At 37.7% G+C, this 25,356-nt stretch overlaps 1 protein-coding gene across 16 annotated transcripts in view; it reads right to left on the reverse strand.

Moving 5' to 3' along the window:
• The window catches only part of DLG2 (discs large MAGUK scaffold protein 2), a 995,087-nt gene that overhangs the window by 601,011 nt on the left and 368,720 nt on the right, over nucleotides 1–25,356 (reverse strand). The window contains exon 1 of one of the 16 annotated variants that reach the window (XM_027712486.2): nucleotides 23,847–24,592. The exons of 13 other annotated variants lie outside the window; for them this stretch is intronic. In XM_027712486.2, the coding sequence (XP_027568287.1) occupies nucleotides 23,847–23,948 (102 nt within the window). In that variant the 5' untranslated portion in view covers nucleotides 23,949–24,592. Of the gene's footprint in view, nucleotides 1–23,846; nucleotides 24,593–25,356 lie in introns of those variants that run through there. 2 more of the 16 variants (XM_027712490.2, XM_027712494.2) reach the window with 2 other exon arrangements.

Here is a 25,356-nt window from a genome sequence, read left to right on the forward strand (position 1 = left end):
TTTAAACTAAAAATTTCATTTATGTCAGACAATGAGAGAAAGGCAAGTTTCAATGAAAAGCTAAAAAATATACAGGAGGCTACAATTTCCTTTCAAAATTTGAGTAATTCTGCTTATCAATTTACAACAGAATAATAAACAGCTGATAGCACATTGGTGACACGTCCAAAAATACTTTTAAAACAGGCTTGTGAATGAAGTGAAAATTCAGGAGCAGCAGATGGCTTTAACTGCTGTTAAATGTGGTGTGGTTTCCAAGAACATGTTGTATGTAATGATAAGTAGCCAGAAACATAAAGTTTCCCCAGTAGTTTAAATCCTGAGCATACAAGCTAAGTGAGGGCTTTCAAGCTTTGGCTCACTGCAACATCCTTACATTTTAGCCTTGTCTACAACAGCAAAAATGCTTGTTATTAACAACATGTGCCAGCAATGGATGCAATTACAGCAGCACTGAGCACAGTTTCACAAGCAGGCAGGTTTAACATGGGCTTTCTGAAACAAGAATAGTTCTTGGCTGTGCTTGCAGGTTAATCACATTCAGCACCAGCATATCCATTGACAGCAGTGGATAATTATGCCAATGTACCCAATGCCTCAGTTTGTGAATATGTTTTACATAATAAACATGTTAGGAATTGCCTCCCTTTCTAATTCTTGATCTGGATGTGGGAACTGGGATGATGTACTGCATCTAGGGTTTCTGCAGTCATGATCTGACAGCCTCCATGTCTCGTGCCCTCTTGGATTTAAGCAAAAGTCAAGTCCCAAAAGCCCAGGAAAACAGGCAGCAATTTTTTTGTTTGTACCTAAAACAGTTCGGACTTGTCTCCTAATCCATCAGAAATTGGCTTTATTAAGTGGCAGCTATGACTAAGTTAAAGCTTCTACACTTGCTACCATGTATTATTATACTTGACTGACAGATATTTGTGCCATGGAATGAAACTGGAATTTTTAAACTCACAATGATGCACTGAGGCACAGACAGAGAAGGGTTCAAAAGAAAGTGTGCAACTGGCAGAGGAAATAAATCTACATTGGGATTAAACACAGAAAAAAAATCACTGCTGCTGTCTCCTGTTAATCTAGTTGCTTCTATAACAACAAAGCATTGGTGAGGATCTGTGGAAAAGGGCATCACCGGATCCAAGTCTCTGGAGTTCACACCTACACTATGTGTCTCCTTGCTTAGATGTATCAAGGATGATTCTGGTTAGCTACTCTGTAATTTCAGTATCTGCTTAATACTGTCTTGGATGAGCTGGAGGGAAAGGGAGTAGTAGGGGAATAAGTGATAGAAAAGGTGAGGAACCAAATGAAAGAACTGTATCAGACCAGAGCATAGATGTGAGCCTTCACATGGGTTACCAAATATAGGCTTACTCTGTTGCTAACCTACTACTTTTTGCTGCTACTCTAGCAAATCATGATTTCTATACTGTCATCCCATAAACCACCTCTTTTTACAATTAATTCTCTCCATAAAAACAAATATTGATACAACTATTGGAAATACACTTCTCTCTAATCTTAATATTATACTCCACTCATAAAATGGAAAAAATTAAATCAGTCCACTGATGCTCATGTGGCATCCAGGGACTACTTTTTCCCCAGAGATCCTCTAAGAGGTTTTTTTATCCCTTGTCTGGTACCTACTGCAAGGCTTAGAAATGAGATTGCTCTATTGTCCAGGAAATTCAGCCACTAAAGCAATAGTCCTCAAAGCATGCCTTTCATTCTCCAAAGCACGCCTTTCATTCCCATTACAAAATGAATGATTAGAAAACATCATGAGTATAGTAAGTTCAAGTTGCTCCCCAATCTGGTTAGCTTGATCTGCCGGAATACTGTAACACTACTACTTCTGGAAATGGTTGCATTGCAAAAAAAAAGGAGACTCGGGAACATGCTCAACCCTGGACACTCATTATCCTCATTATTAGATGTTACATGTTTTGGGTCACTCCAACTGGCCCCTTCCAGGCCAAAACTTCTCTAGAAGGAGTCAGACTTAAGTAGTGTGGACATAAGCAAGAAGACCTTCTGTTGGGCCATGCAGACTTTCTACCACTTTCTACTACAGAGGTGTACAATACCATTACCTGAAGTAGGAGCACCCAAGACTTCAAATTATATCAACTGTGTATTTTTTCTTTTCCCATTTGAAAGTGTCTAATGATTTTAGATGTCATTTCTGACAATGCAAATATATGTGTTCTCAGGTTTCTAATAATCAGAGCTACCAGCAGCGACCACTTCACTAGAGCCATACTGGAATTTGAAAATAGTGAATATGGAGCAAAATCTGATTGATTTTGCAATAGTCATTCTGAGGGTTACATTATTTTCACCAGCCATTCAGACAGGGAACTATGGGGATGAGAGATTACACGATTAAAAACTAACCTTTATTGAAAAGTACTTAAACAAATTCTCAGTAAACTAAGATCTGTTCTCAGCTATTACTCAGCCAATTGCACTATCTGCTACAAAAATGGATGAGATACTTGAGCTCCTCTTTCCTGGGAGCATTTTCTGATACAGTAAGGCTAACCATCAAGCATAAACACAGAGGTTTGTAGGATTTTTCTGAAAAGATAAAGAAATAAAGGACTTTTTTTTTTTTTCCTGGCAAGCCTTTTTTTTTTTTCCTAATATGAGCCAACCAACCAATATGAGCCTCTTTTGCATTTTGTAGACTTGTACCTTCTGCAAGACTTCAATCAGCAATACTGTTCTTCAGCTGAAGCAAATTTAATATATTTTGCACCATCTTTCATGGATTGTTCACTCTAAATTACCTTCAATTTAATATATTTTTTCTGTAAAATTTTGCAGATGATCTTTCTAATGCCCAGCTCCTATCTGCTCCAGGTATTTCTCCCAAAATTAGTAAAATGTGTTAAATACATGCCACTGCCAAATGTAGTCATTTTCCAGTGTCTTCATTTGAGTATGCTCTGGCAGACCAGACCGGTTATTAAATTTCAGTTTTCAGGAAACAAATTTAGGCTTAGGACAATTTTTTCTACTAAACCTTGGTTAAATGCATGAAAGAGTTTGTCTACAAACAGCAGCTCTCTTACAGGTTTATGTTCGGTTTGTGAATCATACATTTTACCAACAATGACAAAAAGTTTTTTATTTATGTAAAAGTGAGGATTTTCCAAACCATCAGTTTGTGATCAATATTAGCTTAGATTGATTTCCCAGGAATAGGGGCATGAGATATTTGCAGCTACAATTGAAAGTCGTCTTCTGTATTGCAACAAACTATTCAGTCCTTATCACCTGTATTGCCAAAGCCATTTCCAGGCTTCATAGAGTGGAATAAGAGGATTGAAAGAAATTTAGCATTTCAGTTATGGAGATCATACGTAAAATAAGATCCTCTAATTCTCTCAGCTTCCCAAACTCTATAGTAAGACTAAAACATTAGTGTCCCTCTGTTGCTCTCCCTCAAAGAAACCATGTGCATTGAGGATACAGGTATCAACATGTTATGAACTATCAGTATCCCCAAAAATCAAATATATCATACAACAGAACTTAATTGAGCTCTGACCCAGCAGCCTACTTTGCTCCAGAGAGCATCTAGTCATGGTTCTCTAACCTTCTGGGTCCTACTCCCTGTGAGGATATCACAGATGTGCTTCCCAGTGAAATAGTTTGGTTGTCCAGCACATCTCAAATGGACATGTAAGGAAAGAATATCTTCCAGGGGTGGAAAAAGCATTAATGTACTGTTTTTCTATGTTATCTATTGATATATCAAGTTCATTAAAACATCTGGCATAAATTTTGACTGAAACATGATTCCCTTTTTTTTTTTTTAACAAAGTTAATAACTGCTTGCTCTCAGATTCCTTAGGGAAGGGATATTTTACCAAAATGTGTGAAATGGAGGTTGCTTGGTCTCTGTCATCTCTTCTGATGCCTCTGGAAACTATAATCATGCTCATCAGCTGACATGATGGTGTTTATGACATTTTAGTACCAGAGAGACCTGTCTGGCCTTCAGCTGTCACTGGACAAAGTCATGGGTTTCCTATAGGTGTGGTGACATATCTACCACAGACACATTGGAGGATGTCTCAGACACCCTATGACATTTAGAATGCTGATAAATGTCTATGTTTTGGCAGGTTTATTACTCCTGGAGAATATTTTTCCAACCTCCACTCTGCTTCTTTCATTTTTAGGAGTCTTCTTGATGATGAAAAGGATCTCCCATATTTTCCACTAGTAAAAGAAATATGTTTTCCTTAGTATCATTAAAAGATGAGTACTAAGGAAATGTGCTGATCATCCAGTTAGTTCAATACTTCTTTAATGTAGGGATTCCAAAGCAAACTCTGCTCTTCAGAGACCCCTCTCCTTGTTTAGTTTTTGCACACTGATGGCAATAGGTGCAGCACTTAACTCTTTTACTGTGAGTAGTAAATTTACTAGCCTAGCAATGAAAACAACTATTTTTGGCAACAAATAGTATATGCGCCAAGTCCAACTTCATAACTATCCCTTTTACTTCCAGTTCAATAGTGGATTTATCTACAAATGAACTGCTGCTCATTGTTCCTGTGAGGATTAATCTTAGCAACACACATTTTGGCTCTTGCCAACTTTTGCAAAGTGATATAATCCATCCTCCTTCTCACATCTTTCCTTTAATGACACCCAGTGGGTTGGTTTCTGTTAACTAACTCTGCTCCTCAAACTACACATGCTTTTTGCTGCAGCCAGAGTTGTGATGCCGTACACTTTTCTCCTACAGTGTTGAGGATCTCAATCAGGACATAATTGTCCACCCACTACTCTGAGTATGGACTTGGTCCCTTCTTTTGTTTGTCAAATTCTTGTATCTTTCCTTTCAGAATTCTTAGTGATGTTCCTGCATTTTTTTTTACCCTCCCAGTCATAAGAGCTGTGTTGGGATGTGACTTGGGCACGCCTAATCCCTCCTCCACTATTATCTGCCCAGAAAAGCTAAGCAGGCTTGATGTGCTCTTGGAAGAGCTCCAACTGAATGACTGGCAGAAAACAAACACAGGGTGTATGTAATACAGAATACAGAGTCAGCACATGTTTGTGGCACACACTGAGGATCAGTCGTGCTGGGGGCACAGCAGACTATGCTTATGTTTCAGTGTGCCTGTAACCAGCAGGATCTCTCATCAGATACGCAACCCCCCAGACAGTCTACTCACAGTTTCTGCAGCCTATTATATCTCTGATTAAAGTTGCTATTCATATTTCACGCTTATGGGGTAAGAGAGCATTCCTTATCCTTCTTTGCCCCAGTTCTATAATTTTTTGTCTGAGGTAACAAAAACTATCAAAGATAATGAGATTTTCAACCCATTAATGTTAGCAATGAATCTGCATTTGGCTGTCATTCAGGGGTTGGAAGACTAGAGTAGTGTTGCTTTCATTATCCTCCACCTTCCTGGAGAATTCTAGCCCTGATGAGGCTGGCTTTGAAGTGTTTCACTCTCCTCTGTGTATATCCTCTGTTCCTTTTAACTCCTCCTCTGCCCCCTGTTCAGCAATCCCTTTGTTCTGACAGCATTTGCAAGAGGGCTCTTTTATGCCTGGTTTCATCTACCTGGGAATAACCACAGAAATCTGATGTCACCTCCCATAACCCAGAGACTGTGTCTTACTGACATGAGCACAGAGGTATCCACTGGTTATATCAGAGACAACTAATCTAAAGAAGTTTATCATTAGGTTTATTGCAAATATATTCCAACTGATTTTAAAGTTTAATTTCAAACCCATACTTCTAACAAAATAGAACAAATGTTACTACAAACAAAAGAAAAGTAATTATGACGAAGGACATTTGGGGATTATAACTGTTCTGTATTTTCAAGTGTCTTCAGGGGCATAAATATATATTTTAGCTTTTGTGCTATATCCGAATAAATAAAATATACAAATTCTGAAAGACTTTGGCAGAAAACCTCTATGCTGTTTAATTTTAGCAGGATGCTAAGTACTAGACTTTGTCCTCATGACTCACAATAAAACAATGTGTACTTAAAACATTGAAATTATTGCTCTACTTCAGTATGTCCAGCTTTCCTATATTTAAAGGCAATTCAGTGTCTGAAGATATTCTGAAATTTAATTGTTCTAACATTTAATCCCATCCTCTCAATGACAACAGAATAGAATTTTTCTGAGGTTTCTTTCTTAATATTTTTCAGTTCTCTTTAGATGAATTCTTAGTGAGTTGATACTTACATCTGGTTTATATACTCACAGCTTTTCAATACAGTGAATTGTTACTTGTGTTTTGGTTTATGTCTTGGGGACTTTAGAAACCACAGTTCTTCCTATTATTCTATGTGTCTGCTCAGAATATATTTATAGATACATTATGCTTATGCTATGTATATACAATGTTGTCTTTTTTGACTTTACACAACAGGTCAGCAAGAATACGGTCATATTCAGTAGATTCAAGGATGTTTATTTATTTGTATAGGAAAAATTTTACACCTTCAGTTCTTCCTCTAAAGTATTAATCCTCTTTCTGAGCAACCACACTGAAAATAGAGTTACAGGCGACCACATGAAAAAAAAAGAAAATAAAAAGGAAAAAAACAAGAATAAGCTGTAGTTTAGAAAAGTACCTTACATAAGACTTGTAAAGCTCACCACCAGGAACGTGCCATTCACAGAATCTCATGACAGTAATAAAAATTAATAGTATCCTTTAATGCCTTCACCATCTAGACACATTTCACAAGTGTAAAATATGTGGTGAGGTTTTTTCACAAAACTTTATTTACTCTGCCTGTACAAAATAGCTCAAATTTCTTACAGCTGTTGATCTCTCCCCACATCAGCACTTAAGACCTCCCCTCCCTGATCATTGGTCCCCTTGCTCCGCCAGAGAGTGATGGTTGATGTGGACATTTCGGAAAAACTGAACATGGGTGAGGTAGGGGAAGGAAATGAACAAATTAAGGAAGTGTCTCTTGGGAATGCCTGCTGGAATGCCGTCATAATATCAGAGGACTGGAGACAGTTCTGCTATGTCATCAGACCCCTGCATCCTCCATAATCCTTGATGGATAGGCAAACAGTGCCTAACCCTTTTAAAGAAAATTTTATGAGTGAAATTAGCTCTGCAGTACTAAATGTTAGCATCACAGTGCAGTGTGTAATCAAATGTTTGATACTAGTGAGCTCACTGGAAAAAATGGATGCCAATTTCATCTTACTAGCTCTAGAGATTTATGACTGCAGGGTGTCTGTCACAATCATAGCTAAATTTGAACAATGATAGATCAGATTTACGACAAGATATGGATGGTTCAGGCATTATGCTTTAGCAGGAATACTTATCAGACTGGACAGAAATTAAAAATCTTCTCTATGTTGCAATGCTTGGCTATAGAAATAGCAAAAATAAATCACTTTTAAAAATGAGATTTCTGGTCTGATTAACATCTTCTTGATCAGCAAGTCCTAAATCACTCTGACCGTGATAATGAATGTTCCTATTTTACACAAACATCCACACATATCCAATGCACACAGGAGACAGAGCTAAGGTTACCATGGGAACTTTACCACCAGATTTTTTGGATTTTTATAATTACAATAAGTATGATGTTTTAATAATTTAGTTTTAGCTTGTAATTAATTATGTTCGCATTTTCTTTGGGCAGGAACCCAGTTTATCTGATGGGTGCAGCCCAATGTGATAATTTCATTCGACATTTCCAAAAGTTGGTTTTCTAAGCAGGGAATATTTTAAACTTAATCACTGTGCAGGAATAACTACAATGTAGTATAGAAATAGGGTTAAAGCGAGTGCTTCAGCTGCTGATAAGGTAACCTCCATGGCAGTGATGAAATTAGCACAAGCTCTGTAAGTGCACTGTAGGTTGTTCCAGCTTTGGCATAGGCTGATGTTGAGGTATGGAAGGAAGCAGAACACTTCTGGGACCTGGTTCCTCCCCTCCAACAGAGCCATTATCCCACAAGTATTTAATCCACCACAGGGAGGACCAGCAGTCCCCAGTCTTGCTTGCTAGGGTTTCCCTCCACTCACTTTTTCTTGGTTCATCTATTTTATTCTCCTGTGCTCTTTCAGGTCAAGTCCCAACTTTTCCCGGATGTTCAAAAAAACTTGAGTTAGCTCTGAGCATAGGAATACATTCAGACTCCTCACTCTAAACTTAGGCTCTGGGTTTCCAGAAGAGGTGACCTACAAACCTCATTGATGTTAACAATTAAAAGTGTGCAGCAAATAGCCTTCCTTCAACAAGTTATCCAGATGCGGGCTTTTGTGTCTTACAGAGGTTGAGTGAAGATATCAGAAAGGAAGACTGGTCCTTGGAGTCATCCATCTTTTCAGTAAAGGGACACAATTTTTTGTGTTATCAATCTCTAGACCAAGATATAGTATTAAAAAAAACATTGGCCTTTCCTCCACATTTGAACAGGTCGCTTCCTCTAGAGATGTGGCCCTTGCCACAGGCTGTATGCAAAAGAAAGTATACTAGCACTGAGTGTAGATAGATCATTATACGTCTAATTGCAGTAACAGTGCCACTGCTGACCCAAAGAACATGAGCTTCATAGCCTGCAACTGATATACGTGTACAGATACTGCTGTCAGTGCTGCACACATGAAAAATGGGCTTTCTGAACAGCCAGCTGGTTTATTCAAGGGGAAAGGAACTAAAAACTCCCAAGTCTCTGGCATTGTAATGAAATCAGACTCTACCATATATCTGCCCACATTGAGGAAGGAATTTAGCTGAAATATTCAGTATAAGTCTCCTCCCTAAAGGAATAGCACTTAATACAAGTTAAAATATAATTGTATAATTGGAACTCAAGTGTTTGGGTTATGTAAAAGGTACTGTAGGCGTATCAGCTTAGACAGAGGTAATTAGATCTTGTATATTAACATTTTTCCCTTAAAGGGATAATCAGCAATACTTTTAATAGGGGGGATGTTTAAGCCTGGAAACTTGGGGGGTAAAAGGTGCTGGTTGGAACTCCTCACTTAGCCTTGTGTTTGCTTTGTTCCTACCTCTGTCACTGGCTGGACTGAAAGAATATTTTTGCAGTAGATTACTTGCTTAATACAATCCCATCTGGGTGCCCACACAATGACAATACTGCTACTGCTTTTGGCGAAATCAGCATAAAACTGAATCACCTGCAAGCATCAATCATGATGTTGAAAATAGAACTAGATAGTAGCATTAAATAATACAATACCTGGCATATATATATAGTAACAAGTCATGCGCTGAAGCCACAGAAGAAGTCTGTGGCAGGGTCAGGAATAAAAGAAATCAGAGGTCTAATGTCTCCTTGAGGCAAGGGTTAACATTTTATACAGTTAAGAGTAAACAGTCACACACTACTGTTTAGTTCAGTCAGTTTGAAAGATACAATAACAACAAATATGATTTTACTCACAGTAGGTCAAATGACAATCAATGGTTCTACAGCTTTTGAGTATCCAACTGAAGCCCTTGAAAAATCAAGTGGATGCACAGGATCATAGGCTACTATTTCGTCATAGGATGAAGATAGGAAAATGTCATGGGTTTCTTGGGTTTTCAAATACATTGCAAAATTTTCTAGAGAAAAGGAGCTGTTTATTTTGAAAACAATACACTGTATCTTAGGAAGTGGAGCTCTTGTAAATTTTAATTTTTTTTGAGATAAAAAAAGTGTATAGTTCCTCAAGCCAGGAAAACAAAACACAACCAAATCAACCACCCACATACAAGGGCTACACCAGGTATTTTTTAATGTCATTACTGTTATCCATGTCTGTTTTTCATATACAGGGAAAAGCATTCCATGAAAGATATTCTGGTAGGAAAACCCAGACTTTAGGTTTCTCATTGAGAAGTTTGTACCGAGCTTTGGAATCCAACAAAATTATCAACTGAAATCAAGAGAAAGTTAATCCACACTAGAAATATTTCTCCAGTTTCATATTTCTCCCTTCATGTCCACTAAAGACCTCCTTATCTCTACTCTATACTACTCATATGAGGCTTTCTAAAGCGTTTGAGAACAGTACAGCTATCTTGTTTCTAGGTAAGTCAAAGCCTCTCTTTGTACTTGAAGGGGAAAACCTTACTTTTTGGCTTTGTTCCTAAAGTCTCAAAAGATCAGGACTTGTGGATTGAAGGAGCCAGGTAGCCCAAATAGACATCTCTCTTCAAGGTCACCTGCACTCATGTAAGAGACAAGAAGAAGGAAAGAACTGTCACGAAGACACATAGGAAAATTTCCCTTGTCTTCTCTTAGTTCAAGCCACACCATGTATGTGACAAAGAGATGGGACAGCCCATTTCCAGAGGCATTCTCAGCACAAATATCAAGCAGTACAATATAATTTTGCCCTAAGGTTAGTGACTAGAAGTTCTCAATAGACTTATTAAAGGATTTTTTTAAAATGAAAACATTCAGACCAAAAAAATATACAGCAACAGTTACAGAGCTCCTTAAAAAAAATCAGAGCCTTTTTCACTCGCCAGTTTTTCAAAGCGCGTTTTTTCTAAAATGTGTTTTCTGTTGTGGGATTGCACCTGAACGTGATCTTTGTAGACAGCAGCAGAGCATAATGGTGCATTTTGGCGCAGGGAACAGCAGCAAGTCAATGTGTCTCTAAGTAGTCTGGACCCACCTTAGGGGTCAAGCAGCCAGCTGTTAAATGGTTTTTTGTATCAACTCTGTAGACAAGGCCAATGGGTTATCTACAGTCAAAGAAGAGATGCAAACAGCTGTAGTTGATAGCAAACACTGCTACTAGGTCACCATGACCAGGAGTGGCTGTTTCCAACCAAAAAAGCTGTCAAGCTCAGGTGCCTCTGCTCATATTTATAGCTTTTAATACTTAGTGATAACACATGAAAAAAAAAAATAAAGAGCTTTGCTCTTCTTTTGGGATCTCACCTGTTAAACCATAAACATGATAGGTACCTAGAAGGTCTTTCACTTCTGGGAATGGCACTGTAACATAATATATACATAATCATGTGTGTATCAGACATAGAATAATTTTCTTGCACACCATAGGTTCAAGTAACTTATTATAAAGGGGAGAAATTAATTTCATTTTCAAAACTTCATACACAGAAAATGCAATTTGCAGACTAACAAGTTCAAAAACAGCTCTTTTCAGCATCTTCTCTTTTGTCCTGCTACAGCTTCATTATTTTCTTTTTCTTTGCAGTACACAGTAATCTTTTTGAATGAAAAAAAACCCATTCCTTATTAGTCACACCAGGAAAATGAATTTTGGTTTGCAGCTGGTGAATGAAGATTATCAGAACTTTTATTCACATGAAGAAGATAACAATATAATAGCTAAGGAAGACCAACGAAATGCTGTGTTTACTCTAATTTATCTGTTTTGCAGCTTGTTCTTTAAAAAGCCACCTAATGCATGACTACATTAGTCACCTCTGGTAAATTTTGTGCCAAAACTTGATGGCCCTAAATTCAACTAAAATCCAACAGATACCAGGGGACCACTTGTAGTGTTGTGCTAAATACTCATTTAATGTTTTGTGGAGCTTTTTAATTATAGGAAAAGCAAAAGAAGCCAATATTCTGGGGCCTTGCACCCCTTAAAAAGGTAGCAATATGTTCAGACCAAATAATGAAATTTCTTTAGGTACCAACTCTGACTGAGGTCTGAGAAAGGCATCTCAATAAAAAGCCCTAACCCTAGTTTCTGAAGCTAAACTCCACCAAGGGATAGAATCTTATTAAGTACTGTGTTTTGGTCTTTAAATCAATCATTTAAAAGGTTTAGTAAAATCTGAAATTACTAACATGGAGGTATGTCACTATGATATGATATCAGTCTTAATTTGAGTCTCTGCATCAGCTTCTTACCATCTAACTAGGGGAATAAACTGTGCAGGAAATTCAAAGTAGAATCTGCTTTCTTTCCTTTTCTTGCCTTATTTTAAATTTAGTTCAATTAATTCAAGGAGTTATAACCTTCTTAAGAAAGAAATGCTTTAAATACATTAGCAGGATTTAACTTATTAGAGTTTTGGCAACAAGTCGTATTATTATTTACTGCAGCATTCAAACACCTCTTTGACTTCTCACTCTTGCATAAGAAATTTCAGGGATGTGACAATGTGCACTTTCTATATTAGGCAAATAGACCTCTGCATCACAAACATTTTTGACACTTTCAAATGTAGTTTACAGCCTTAAACAGACATTCCACTTCTTCCACCCACTCACCATTTCATCCAAGGCCTACAGTCAACAAATTTTCAGAATTGAGAGTGGGAGTATTGCTAATCTGACAGGTAAGTGCAGAGTCTAGTGACCTGTTTGTGTGCATGTCCACACATGTAAGAGGGTATGGACACATTTCCCTGTTCCTGCCTGCCATTTGCTCTACAAACACCCTCTTAACTTCCCTAACCTTCTCAACCACATCCACTGACCTGGGGTCTAACAAAGAATTTTAAGTAAGAGACAGGAACAGCAGAGAAGTGAAGTAAAGCAAAGCAAAGGAGATAAGGCATGGGCTGAATGAAGGAAGCACTGAAGAAAGAGAAGTGCTGCATGGGCAGATCCTTAGAAGGTACTTAATTCCTATCAAAAGCCAAGGGGGTTGGTATTTAATCATCTCAAGGATCTTGACCTTAGAGTTTCACAAACACTACCCGAACATTTTTAGAAATTTACTTAGAAACTGAGGCATAAAAGGTGAAGCCCTACCCCTGTGACAGTAGCCACTACTATCGTGGTTCCTGACAACACCCTCAATTTTAATCAAAAGAGGCCAAATCAACTTTCTATACGTGTTCTATTGGATCAGTTGAACAGAGACTAACATTCAGAACTTTTAACCTCCTTTCTCTAGTTTTAAACATTGAATTGTGCTTTCCATATTTCCTTCTAGTCTAGTTGAAGAGGAATTTCACCTGACATTACTTAAAACCCAAACCATGTCTTCTGCAAAGAGGGGTGTACAGCTGCATGCTAAATTACCTCTCATTTCTCCTGCTTTTGGTGAAATTTTGATGAGGTCGTTTATAGAGGTCATTATTCCAATCAACATTTCTATGATTCTGTGATTACTTTGTATGCATTCTTATAATGTGAGCTGACCCATTCCTATCGGGGCTTCTTTCTTTTATGAGTAACTGAAGACAGTGGAAGAAAAATCATCAGACTACAGGACAACTAACTCTCATCTAATAACTGAAACTTTATTAACTCATGGAGCCCTATGCTGTCCCTCCTGGTGAATAAAAATAGTCAAGAAACAGCTGGTGTTTGCACGCAGAATGTGGATTACTTTGAGAGCATCTCCGTTTCTCTGGCTCAGCACACTGAATGTTTTTATTCCAATTACACAGGAAAGTAGTAGTTGCTAATGCTCTGTAAAAAAGCATTGCAATCCAGCATCAGTAAGAGTTTTATACATCAGTTCCATTCAGATTAGGCAATTGTAGACAGCAAATTAAACCTCTGTTTTAGGAAGCTGGCTTCAGCACATGATGCAATAGCCTGAGGTTCAAGTCCCAGCTCTGTGAGCTGCACCTGACCTGAGGAAGCAAGCGTGAAGGCCCTGCAACAATAACACTTTCAATACAAAACCTACTTATTTATAACCAGATCTTGCCATCCCCTGAATTCACAAAGTCTCTATTCCCTCTCTCTGCTCGCTTCCAACACCTTTACAGGGCTGTGATCTTCAAGACACTGAAAAGACATGCCCTTAATGCTGGAAAATTAAAGATCTGCATGTCTGGAACTCACGTGGGGGTTGATGCATATAGAAAAGAGCGCAAAACACCAGGGCTTTAAGGGAGGAGGTGCAAGAGTCTCCTCTGTAATACGTACATACACACAAAATTAGACCCGCAAGTGCATTTTCTAGGTCATCTTCTTCTCCCTCCTCTGCTCTCGCCTCCTCCCCTGAGTTTTCTTAATTGTTCTGGGAAGGAATACATGTTTCCAAATGTATCACCAAACTTTATCTTATGAAAACATATTGTCCTGGTTATTTTATATCCCAAACTACTGCGTTTGGAATGTTAGTCCTCAGTTAACTTTGCCAGTGCAAAAATTTCATATGCTTTCTTATGCTATCAAGTGATTAGTTCCTACAAGCTAATTTATTATCTTTCTTATGCTAAGGACCAGGAATCCAAGGGCAAATACTAACACAGCAAGGGAATGTAATGAGTAGGAAAAGTTTAAATTTATTTTAGAGGTACAATGCAAAACACTGTTACAAGAACATCTAAAAGACCTTCCCTCACAGCTCTGCAGATTGATGTGTCTTGGATTTGACAGGACTGTACCATGCTTTGCTTAATTTATTGTAGGCTGCAGAATCTGGTATTTAATGTGTAGTTTGAGAGCCATATGGCCCTCTGAACTGGGCTGAATGTCCCTCCTAGCAATCAACCTAACCACAATTCCTGAACACTCACAAGATTTGCGTGATGCAGTTACTAATTTGCCTCCTTACAACAGGTAAGGTTCATCTGCTTGTCAGCTTCCTTTCTCATGTATCCTATGACTATTTTTAAATAATCTTTACAAAACAAAAACTCAAATAACCAGAGTTCTTGAAATTGCTCCTCCCCTTCAGTAATTTTGTATAATAAATTAGGTGATAGTAGCACCACTTGGATGGGTGGAGATAAGAACCTGTCACCACTTTCTTTTCAAACCCATTTTTTTCAGGGACTTGCAATTCATCTACAACTATTTGCTAGTGAAAAAAAACAACAAACCAACAACAAAACCCCCAACCAAACAAACAAATAATAATAATAAAAACAAACAAACAAACAAAAACCACAAACAAAAAAGGGATGTTAAAGCTCGGACCTAGAGGAAGAACTTTTTAAAAAAAGGATGAATAATAGTATTTCAAGGTATACCTGAAATAAATACTGTGGGAAGAGGGATGGACAGAAAAAAAGGAGGAGGAGGAAATGCTCTGATTCTCACTAATGTCATTCTATTTTCACTTATATCCTCCCCTATCTTTGCCTAACCATGGCTTTATGTTGATCCTTTAAACCAATTGTGCATTGTACTTACACTGTTCATTTAATTTCAGTGCTGTTTATATACAATAACTATTAATTCCCAATATTCCTCTGAGACAGGTATTATCAACTTGATTTTCTAGAAAGAGATGCAAGGTACCGTTTTCCTCAGAAAATTCCACAACAGGAATTCTATGTGAGAGCCAGAAATAGAAATACGGAGTTCCCATTCCCTGTCCTAAATCAAGGTCACAGAACCCTCTCTGGCAGAGGCTATTTCTGGGATATTTTATGGAGGTGATTATCCAGTTATGGAACTATATTTTACACAGACTGGGATTTCCCTGGGATATATAAGAATTCCAAGTCATCTCACAGCCAGCTGACAATACTTCTCATAAACAATGAATAACAGAGTTTAACAACATGTTGTTAACAGGTGATTGTTATAAGCCATAGAAGTCTTACAAGGTGGTAGGCAAGCTTGTGTTACTAATTTAAATGCCTTTATAGCTATGAAACACTTTAATTTACTGAATTTAAACTCCTCTCTTACATGAAGGATCCGTAGCTGGTAAAGGGTAAATGGATATAGCTAAGATGGTGGGAAGTATTCAAGGGCGGAGTAACCTGTCTGTGCTGGACGTGGGGTCTCTTGCCTTTGAATGAATTCAACACAAGTTTCTTGCAGTTTTGGGCTTGGATCTCCAACACAATATACTTGGGTACATTCCAGGTGGACTGTCACATGTACGGTGGTTGCAGGTCAAGAAGAACCAAGCCTGACAGAGCTGTTATGGTCTCTGTCCTATTTGTTAGATTTTTTTAAAGTCCAAGATGTGGAATCATGACTGAGACCTTATACTACATCTACTGTGCTAAATACATATGTTTCTTAGCATGATCCTTGGTTCCTGGACCAAGTGGTTGAGAGAGGCTTATATCCATATCCATGTTGCTACTAAAGTAGTATTTTTATTTAATGAAACTGAAGCGTGTCACAGGATCCCAAATATCACAAAAAGGCAAGGGGCAGCGGTTGGAGGTGTTTGAAGATAGGTTGCAAGTAATCTTGCTTGATGCAGTCCCATCCATATTGTCTCTTGGAAAGAGTTTCTGGAATGAACAATCCTTCAAGCCATGCCTACAAATTGTCTTGAAAGAGCTTGGGATCAGCCCAAAACACAGCTAATGAACAAAACTAACAATTTTGTAACACTGAATGTTGGGAGTTGAGTACTTGACTATACTTATTAGTGCTAATATAGGTATATTCTAAAATTTCTGCAGCTGGCCCAAGGTCTGCAGTTACAGGTCTGTTTCCACAGGGGATGAGCTCACGTCTTCCAAATAAATGAGGTGTCTACATTCCTTGTCCGGCAAGTATGTGTTGACACAGGCTCTGTACCACATTTGCCACAACTACAGAGCCTCCAGGTGATTCATTGTGTGGACTTCAGTGCTGACACCAGCTTACATCTTTCTGAACATTCATATTTGGCATATTCCATCTTAATTACACTGAATAGCTGTCAGCATCTCCTAAAGGAAATCTCCTTAAAGTGATGTGTCAGGATTCTCAGAATCAAGGTTTCTGAAATGTCAGTTTGAAGAAAAATGAAAACCAAAACTTTTCTGTTCCACTGAGCATCAGACATTTTCCCAGTAAACCTGCTTTCTGGCCATGTACAACTTGGTGGGGATCATCTGAGTAGCTAATGGGTACAATTCTTCACTGAAGCTCTGTGAAGGTTTTTACCTCTCAATGATATTCTCAGTACAGTCAATAGCCAAGTGACTCAAAAGAATAGCACAAACAGCCTTAATACTTCATCAGATCATTCTGTGCCATCTCTCCTGGGATTATAGATCATTAACTTCTACAGGGAGTCAGAGGAATTCCCATCAGTAATCTTCTCATTCAGGTTTCCATTACATTCAGCACAACCCCCAGTTAGGCTCTCTTAAAAAATCCTGTCCTTAATGCTTATTAGTATCAAATGCTTAAAGATGAATGAAATATAATCAGAAAAGTGAAAGTAATAAATATATATATTTTAATAATGAGAATATTTCTGACAGCTACATTGGAAACATAAAAGCTCCTTTTCAAAGATCAGGAGAACTGTTCAGTGACAGTTTTCAGTTCTATTGCTATTATCACTTAAATATATTTATATAACACTTCTTTATCACCATTCTCTTCTATGACATCTTTTACTGTTAAGATGAATGTCTATATATAGCCCTCTCTTAGTCAATAATTAGTTTGCAAAATCAAGAAGCTCAAGTAGCTGTGCTTCAAGTCATTTCTATTTGAAAGTACCTCATTTTATGTAATTATTTTGTATAATTTAAAGGAAAAATATATTTTAAAAAGTAAGTGTCTGAGGAAACTCTGAACTTCTTCAAAACATTCAGTAACCCTTAGCTATGTGCCTCCTGTCCTACTTTTTCCACAGGTAAACTTTATTGCAGTGCTTAGGAACCACATCAGCTCTTTATTACTAGCTTAAAAAAGAAACCCATTTCCAGCTATGGCTATATGTTCACAGGTACAATACAGAGGGTATTCATAGTGTCCTTTGGTTTCAGATGATTTTTAAGTAATCTAGAGTGGTGAAAATCAGACTCCACTGCTGCACTACCAGTGAATATTCTTGTTGTGATGACAGAAGCATCAAAACAAGATAGGGCTGGAACTAGATAGTCTTTAAGATCCCTTCCAACAGAAGCCATTCTATGATTCTATGGTAGCAAGCATTGTGAGACATCCAGTCCAGTGTCCAGCTACTGATGGCAGCTAGAAGATACTCTGGCAAAATGTGGAAAAAAGGCCAGTGATTCAAAATGATGTAGGGACTGAGGATCTCACCTTCAACAGAACTTTCCTTCAGTGTATAATTTTTTTTAAAAAGAACCCAAACACCTTAATTAAAAAAGCCACTTTTAGCATTGTTTTCTTAATTTGAACAGTCTCAGGGAATCTCCCACCAGCCACCCAGCTCCTTCACAGCATGCAGGGAGTTCGTGGGCAGGATAGTGGCAGAAAATGAGACGTACTCTCATACAAACAGAAATATTTCTAACATCTGATTTTGATATTTTTTGAAACATTCCTTGACATTTCCCCCTCAGATGTTAGCCATTGCCAGTGGGTGTCAGCTGGCAAGTGAGCTCACTTCAAATAAGACAAAACGGTATCGCTTGTTTGCATTCCCTAACCAGTGATTGGATAAGTCCTGCATGATTGAGGGGATGGGCCTAAAATTTCAGAAAGTTCATTATATGAGTACTTTTTACATTTTCAATTTAGCCAGACCTTAAAAGTATTGCTTCCTTTTCTTCTTGCCTCCTCAGTACCCTTGCCCAGGTCACTGCCTTCTCATCCTACCCCTAAGCTGCTGACTTTACATCATCCTTTTGTTGCACCAGAACCCTCCCGGTGCTGCCTCCTACCTCTCCTTAGGCTTCTGCCATCCTGTGTCTCCTGTAATATTCTGCAGCACCCGCACTGAGTTCAAGATAAACTCAGGATCGACTTACAAAGTCACTGTCAACTCCTCTCTGGCACCAGAGTACCTCAGCAGTGCAATGCTGCTCACTGGTGGGGAACAAGAAGTTCTGAAGAGTAGGATGCATCTTTATAAACTTTTTAATACTGGAAAGGTTCTTGGCAAGGTCCCAAAGTCCCTTATAACCTGCTACTTTGGCCTCAGAAGATCTCAGACTGATGGTCTTTGAGTACAATATTTAGTTCTTTTCCCACACTCATTAATGACGGGTGGGAACTGCTGGAGCAAGCTTGTAGTTGTTCTTCAACCAGGAGTGTTAAACTGTAGGAGGTTAGGAAATGCTTAACAGAAATAAAAAGATACAGTCAGATAAATTTGCTTGGGCTTACACCTCATGTCTAGCTTGCATAGATGCAATGCCAGAGAAGAAAACTCTCCCTGCCTTGAGCGTTGTACTCTAATATACAAATCCTCTGTGATTCAAGTGATCATACCCAGAGACTCTTGCCAGTGGCAATCCTGCATCTCCTCTGTAGCTCCTTCTATTGCTGAGTATTTTTATTTTAACACCACAGTAGCCTAACAAGAGTAATATGTGGAAGTAGGTTTCTCAGTTCCACTGTCGATGTTATGCATAGCAAATAGCAGCAATGTTCCAGCTGACTTACTCTGCTGATTGTCTATGAATAGGCAGTAAACTCTTTCAAAGGTTCTGGAACCCTATACAATATATTGGTCTCTGTAGATGGATCACAGAAGTCAGCATAATCATGAATATACGGTAGTTTTACATCTCTCCAGTTCAGGCCCCCAAAAAATCAGAAATTAAATACATCAGTGCAGTCAGAGGTTATATCCACATCTGCAAGCAGCAGGGGTGGATCCACAAAACGAAGAACGGGTAAGAAGGACTCAACCACATCATCACACATATGTTTTGTATTATACTTTGAAATAGTGTTAATCTGTTTTTATAAACTGAATATACATAAGATTTTTGCAGAATACTTGATGTATTTCTGGAGTGAATCTTTCTACTTAGTTTCATCAAAAAGGCATCCTGTTTTCACACTCCAAGCCTGCTCTGTAATGCAAAATAAATCGGGACACATGGATAGGGCTGAGGGATTAATGTAAAAAAAATTCGAATGAATATTCCAACTAGTTGCATCCATTGTGCTTGCATTCATGTGGATACATAAGAAACTAAAGCATGGAAGGCCTTGAGAGGGACTGCAGTGTATCAAGCCTAGTTGAAGTACTTTTCAGTCATCTCAAATTGCTGCTTCTTACAATAACCAGCTCTAGACTGTGACAATATAGAGACTATTCTCAGTTAAGAACTATGTAACATACCAGAGTTTGTTCAAGAGACTAATAGTATCAGTACAGAAAACTAGTAGTTTTCTAGTAGTTTGATAATGATAAAAATAATGAATATGAATGGTAAGCATAGAAGTTTTGGCAGTTGAAGAAACAAGTGTGCATACTTGCATGCTCACCTTGGATAGAGGAATATGTCACTATTTGGCTGCTTCAGCTAAAACTGAGAAACAGTAGGAAAAAAAACTACCAAAACCAGCTATTGTGCAGGAGGACCTGTTGAGATAAAAGTGCTAGGAGGAAAAAAAAAGGGACAGGGTAGAGAGGTAAGTATATCTTACCCCTTTAAAAAAAAATTAAATTATGCTAGGACAGATATAAAAATAAACCCAAATCAAAAGGAAAGTAGGATTTATCAAAATAGCTGGTCAAGGTCAACAAACAGAGAAGTCATTCATCTTTCAGTAGAATCTCCTGAATATCTATTTTCAGTACATAGAAGTAAAAGAGGTAAGACAGAATAACACTTCCATACGAGAGTCAGAATTGTGGCTGAAATATAATTTAGGAAATATGAAATCCCTTCCTGGCTCTCTTAATAAGAGCAAAATGAACAGGATATTAGGAGCCTGGAGATAAATCTTCTGCAATACTGAACGAAAAATTCAGCAAAGTGAGTAAGCACATACTGACATTTTAGCATGCATTTAAGTTTCAGCATCTTCAATGAGAATCTGATATATGTCTAGGTACTCCTCTTAAAAGAGATCTGTGAATGTAGATCTATCTCATACAAAAGTCATCCTTCAATGTATGGACATGAATCTGTCCGGTAGCTGTGAAGCATCCCTAGGACTCAGGGAATATACATGCATGTGACAATCCTGGAAGATTATCAACAAGATAGTTTTGCAATACACCTCCTGGCACCTGACGTACATATTTTAAAACCTGCTTATCCCCTCTCTTCTTCGGCTCTGTACTGCTGTGATGGGAACACTGGTACTTCCCTACTAGAAATGGGAAAAGTGTTCAAGTGTGTTAAAGTGCAATTGTGGCATTTCAGGTAGACACTACCCTGTCTTTCAAATTAAACTGCTCTGAATTATTTGCAATTTCAAGGTCAAGGATCATAAAACTGGACATCATTGAAAGGAAAAGTCCAGGACAAGGTCAACTATCAAACTCCAGGAAATCAAGCTGACAAGGAAAGCTTCTCACAGGCACAGTGAGGGCTCCTCCACTGCCTTCTTTGCAACATATGGTGTAGTAAGACATGAACACTAATTCCCTGGAACCACCTGTTAGGAGTGAGAAGACTGTAAAATTCTTGCATGAAGAACAGACAAAAATGGGTGCGATGGTTCTGATGTGGTGCATTTCTCTCACTCACTTCTGTGCCCATAGGAATAGAAGTCTGTATTTGACACAAAATTAAAATTAAAAACTGTAAATCAAGAGTGTAAGCAATATTGCATTCCTATATCTTGCACTGTCATTTTGGAAGGAGCCAGCTAATAACCTGACCTGGTTATTTTAACACTTGGAGATATTTGCCTGTACTTTGAATTCCTCTGTTGTCTACTCCACTATCTATACTTTAAAACTCTCCTATTCTGAGGACCTATTTTCTCCTCTGTCACCCATAATATAAACTGCCACTCCAGGATATTACTCCCTTTCCTGAGTTCAAGAACCGCATGTTAGTAGAAGTCATAATATTATGTTCATGCTTAGATCCATGACTTCATGCCATGTAATTAAAAGATTTCCTAAAAAGAAACACTTTTTACTTCTTATTGACACTTTTTTGCTTGGATCTGCACCCATAAATCTAGAAATATAACCCTATGTTGTCCAAAGCAAAAGTCATGTATTTAGATACGGGCTGCAGAAAAAACAGAAATGAGGAAAAGGTATTTGAAGTGAGGTGATATTCTGTACACATACTGGTGTAGCTCACGCGTGCTTGATGATGGTATCAAAGGGTAGTAATCTGACATGTGTTGAACCAGCCCAAGATAAATCAGTTCACTCATTCTTCTTCTCATCTCTCTGAAAATGATCACTATCCCACACATCCACTTTTCATTTGAGAAGTGGTTCATACAACACCACAAGAAGATAAAACATTGACTGTGACTAATGTAATGAGCCTGAAGCACTAAAGAAAGAGGAGGGGAAAAAGTTTTGAAATTTATGATTTTTATTCTCTTACTTCCTCCTAACAGGATCTGAAAATCATGAAAGAACTTAAGTTCATCAAAGAATATCCTTTGAAAATCACGCTTACAGGCAGGAATACAAATTGGATAGTAGTCCCTAGGCCGCTGGCCTACCTTTGTAGAAGGGTGGCTTGCATTTAATTTCCCCTCTGACTAACAATTCATCTTTATTAATTAGAACTTAACACTTGAAAACAAGAGGATTTAAATTTTTAAAGTTAAAGTAAAAAAAAAAATATAAGTCATTCTTATAAAAAAATTCAAATTAAAAAAGCTTCTAAACTGTTAAACTCTTTATGCTATTTATATCACTAGTAGCATCGTGACACAGCAATTAAATTATAACCTTTTCACTAATAGAACATATATTTGCCTGTTTAAAACAGAAGTGAAGAAACAAGAAACTTTAGTTCAGGAAAGTCTGAAGTAACCAGAGATGGAGGCAGGCCATAGTTAGAGGAAAAGTAGAATGTAGACAAATAGTTTGTATATGTTTGACTATAACCTAGTTTGAGTTAAAGTGTATTATATGAAGCAATATATGATCTGTCATTAACTTATAGTTGAACTACATTTAGGGAGCATTAAGTCATCTGTAACCTATTTCACAAAGTTTCTTCATTTTATTTAGGTTACTCTGTCACATAGAAAATCAGAAAATCATATTGTCTTCCCTAGTTTGTGGACTCTATAACTAGAATTTGATTTTTGTAGCTTAGAGGTTTTTGAGGATTAGCAAAGTTACACAGATGATTTAAAATAATTACTATCACTCTTTATATATATATATATATATATATATATACATAACTGCTCATTTCCTACTCTATTTAGAAATAGAGGAACAGTTTTAATATCATCCAGTATTTAAGGATAGCAAAGAAAAGGACTGGGACAAAATCTGTAAGCCCCTGGTAAAATCGCTATAATTGATCCAGTGATCCAAGAACCAAACTTGTTTACCCAAAACCAATAAGTTTTAAAAACATGTCATACTTTTTAATTATTTCAGTAAAATGAAAAACAACATTGGTTATACTCAAATATCAAGTCATTATGCATATGGGGAAAAATATACTCCAATCCAGCACTTTTGTTAAAAAAAAAGTGGGATGGGATTGCATTACACAGCCAGAAAAGAAACTTCTCTGGCTAACTGCGCCACCTTATGATTTAAATTTAAATGAAAAATTAAATGATTGTCCAGTCCCAAGAAGAAAACACTTACTTAAAAGATATTTCTGTAGACTTAAAAATGGGTTCAGGAGCTTACTTTGTTTCTTTCTTACAGAGAAGTGCAGGGTTGTATACTTCACTATTGCTCTTCTGGTTAAAAACCATGTCAACAATATAAATGGAAAAAAATATATTTAATGTTGCTGGATTCAGTTTTTGTAATGACAGTATACACATCCAAATCAATAAAGCCAGGCAAATGGCAGAGTAGTGGTTTAGCAATCTTAGCACTGTTAGCTCACTATACAATCAACTCTAAAACAAATGCTTCATAATCCGTTAGATTCTCCTATGTAAATCTATACTCATATAACCCTGGGAAATAAGAAAGATTTACTTGTGATCTTTTTCCTAACATTTAAAACATACCAGCTGTAAGCCCTAATATATAGCCAACAGATCATAATTTGCACTGAAATCTCTAGTCAGAAACGAAATTAAACAGCACAGATATTCAAAGGAGTTACAGCATGCATTTAAATATATTAACCACATCCTACCTTGCATCCAAACATCAACGATAAAGTGTTGTTGGTGCATGCAACTTTGCAGTGGCAAATCATTGGTGTAAAGCAGTCAGTATTTTTAACAATAGGGCACATTCCTTTAGTGCTGCAGTAGTGGCAGCCTACTGAAGGCTGAAAACAAGTAGCTAACACAGCACATGGAGTGGTAACATATGCTGCTCAACAGCTAGCTTTTCTCTTGCTGGTCAGAAGCAGCCTGCTTGAATCTCTACCTGGGTCCCATTCAGCCATCCCCTTCTTTGTTGATGAATCAACGATGCAGCATTGATCACGATTCTCAGGATTTCCCTTCCACTGGGAAATTAGTTTTCACATCGGGGAAAAAAAAAAAAAGAAAAAAAAAGGAAAAAAAAAGAGAAATGGAAATGAGGGGGACTAGCAGGTGTGGCAGTATTAGCATGTAAAAGGATGTAAACGCCTACTCATAACAATCACATAAGATTGTCATGCTAGCTGAAGTGGGCTGAAATTATTCCATCGGAAGAAAAATACTGCAGCTCCTGATTTGGTAAAAAGCCAGTGAGTTGCTGCAATACATAGTCATAGTGTGGAGAGAAGAGAAAAAAAAATTACTTATCTAAGAAGCCAGAATCCTCAGCCTTTATCAATATGCATTCCAGTAAGGATTCCCTTCCCAGCGCCTCCCCGTGAAAAAGAATCAAATCAGTTGTAACTCCGAAGAAGCGATGACCTTTGTTTCCCCCAAAAAATGAATCTCAGCATGAAACAAACTGTACTCAAAGCTGAAAATCCCAGATGCTGGGAGTATGCAATAAGAGAAATACAAGCAACATTTATCCAATCCTGGCTTGCCACATGAGAGCTTTCTCCAGGCACAAATTTACAAATAGACAGGTTGAAGGATTGCAGGAGACACTGAATAAAGATATGAAGTTACAGAGAAAATGCTACAGCATGAAGCTAAAAATTCAACCCTCTTTAAACTCTGAGGCAATATAATTAATGACTCCATCTAGTAGTACTGCCCTGCAACCTGCAAATGCCTTGCTGTATTCCAGAAATGCAATAATTAAAGAAGTTTGGAAGCATAACGCTGGTTTGGATTCAGTTACAGCTGTCGCTGCTCCTTCAGTTAAAGCAACACTAGCTGAAAATGCATAATAAAGCACTTGGATGAGCAAATCGCTAGCTGTGCTTTTTAAGAGGATTATTTATATCAAAAGTTGGATTAATATATATCCCAGTTTTAGGTTTGGTCATGGCAGGCACACAAATATAAAATGAAAAGGCTACGATATAGAAAGTAAAGTGATGTCCTCAATGATTCCACAGCCGATAGCAAGGTAAGCCGAGCAGTTGTTTCATGATGCCCTGACCCTGCTTTTCTGTGACTCACTAAGCTCTGCCCATCAAATTAGAAACTCTTTCTAAAGAAATGAGAGCAGCTTGTCTCCCTGGCAATTGCAAGTGAGTTCTTAAGTCACAACTGAAACAATTTTCTGTAATAAACCCAAAGTAGAAA

The sequence above is a fragment of the Pipra filicauda genome, unplaced genomic scaffold (genome assembly GCF_003945595.2).
Source record: "Pipra filicauda isolate LSUMZ 115617 unplaced genomic scaffold, ASM394559v2 scaffold141_size4267151_pilon, whole genome shotgun sequence".
NCBI lineage: Eukaryota > Metazoa > Chordata > Aves > Passeriformes > Pipridae > Pipra > Pipra filicauda.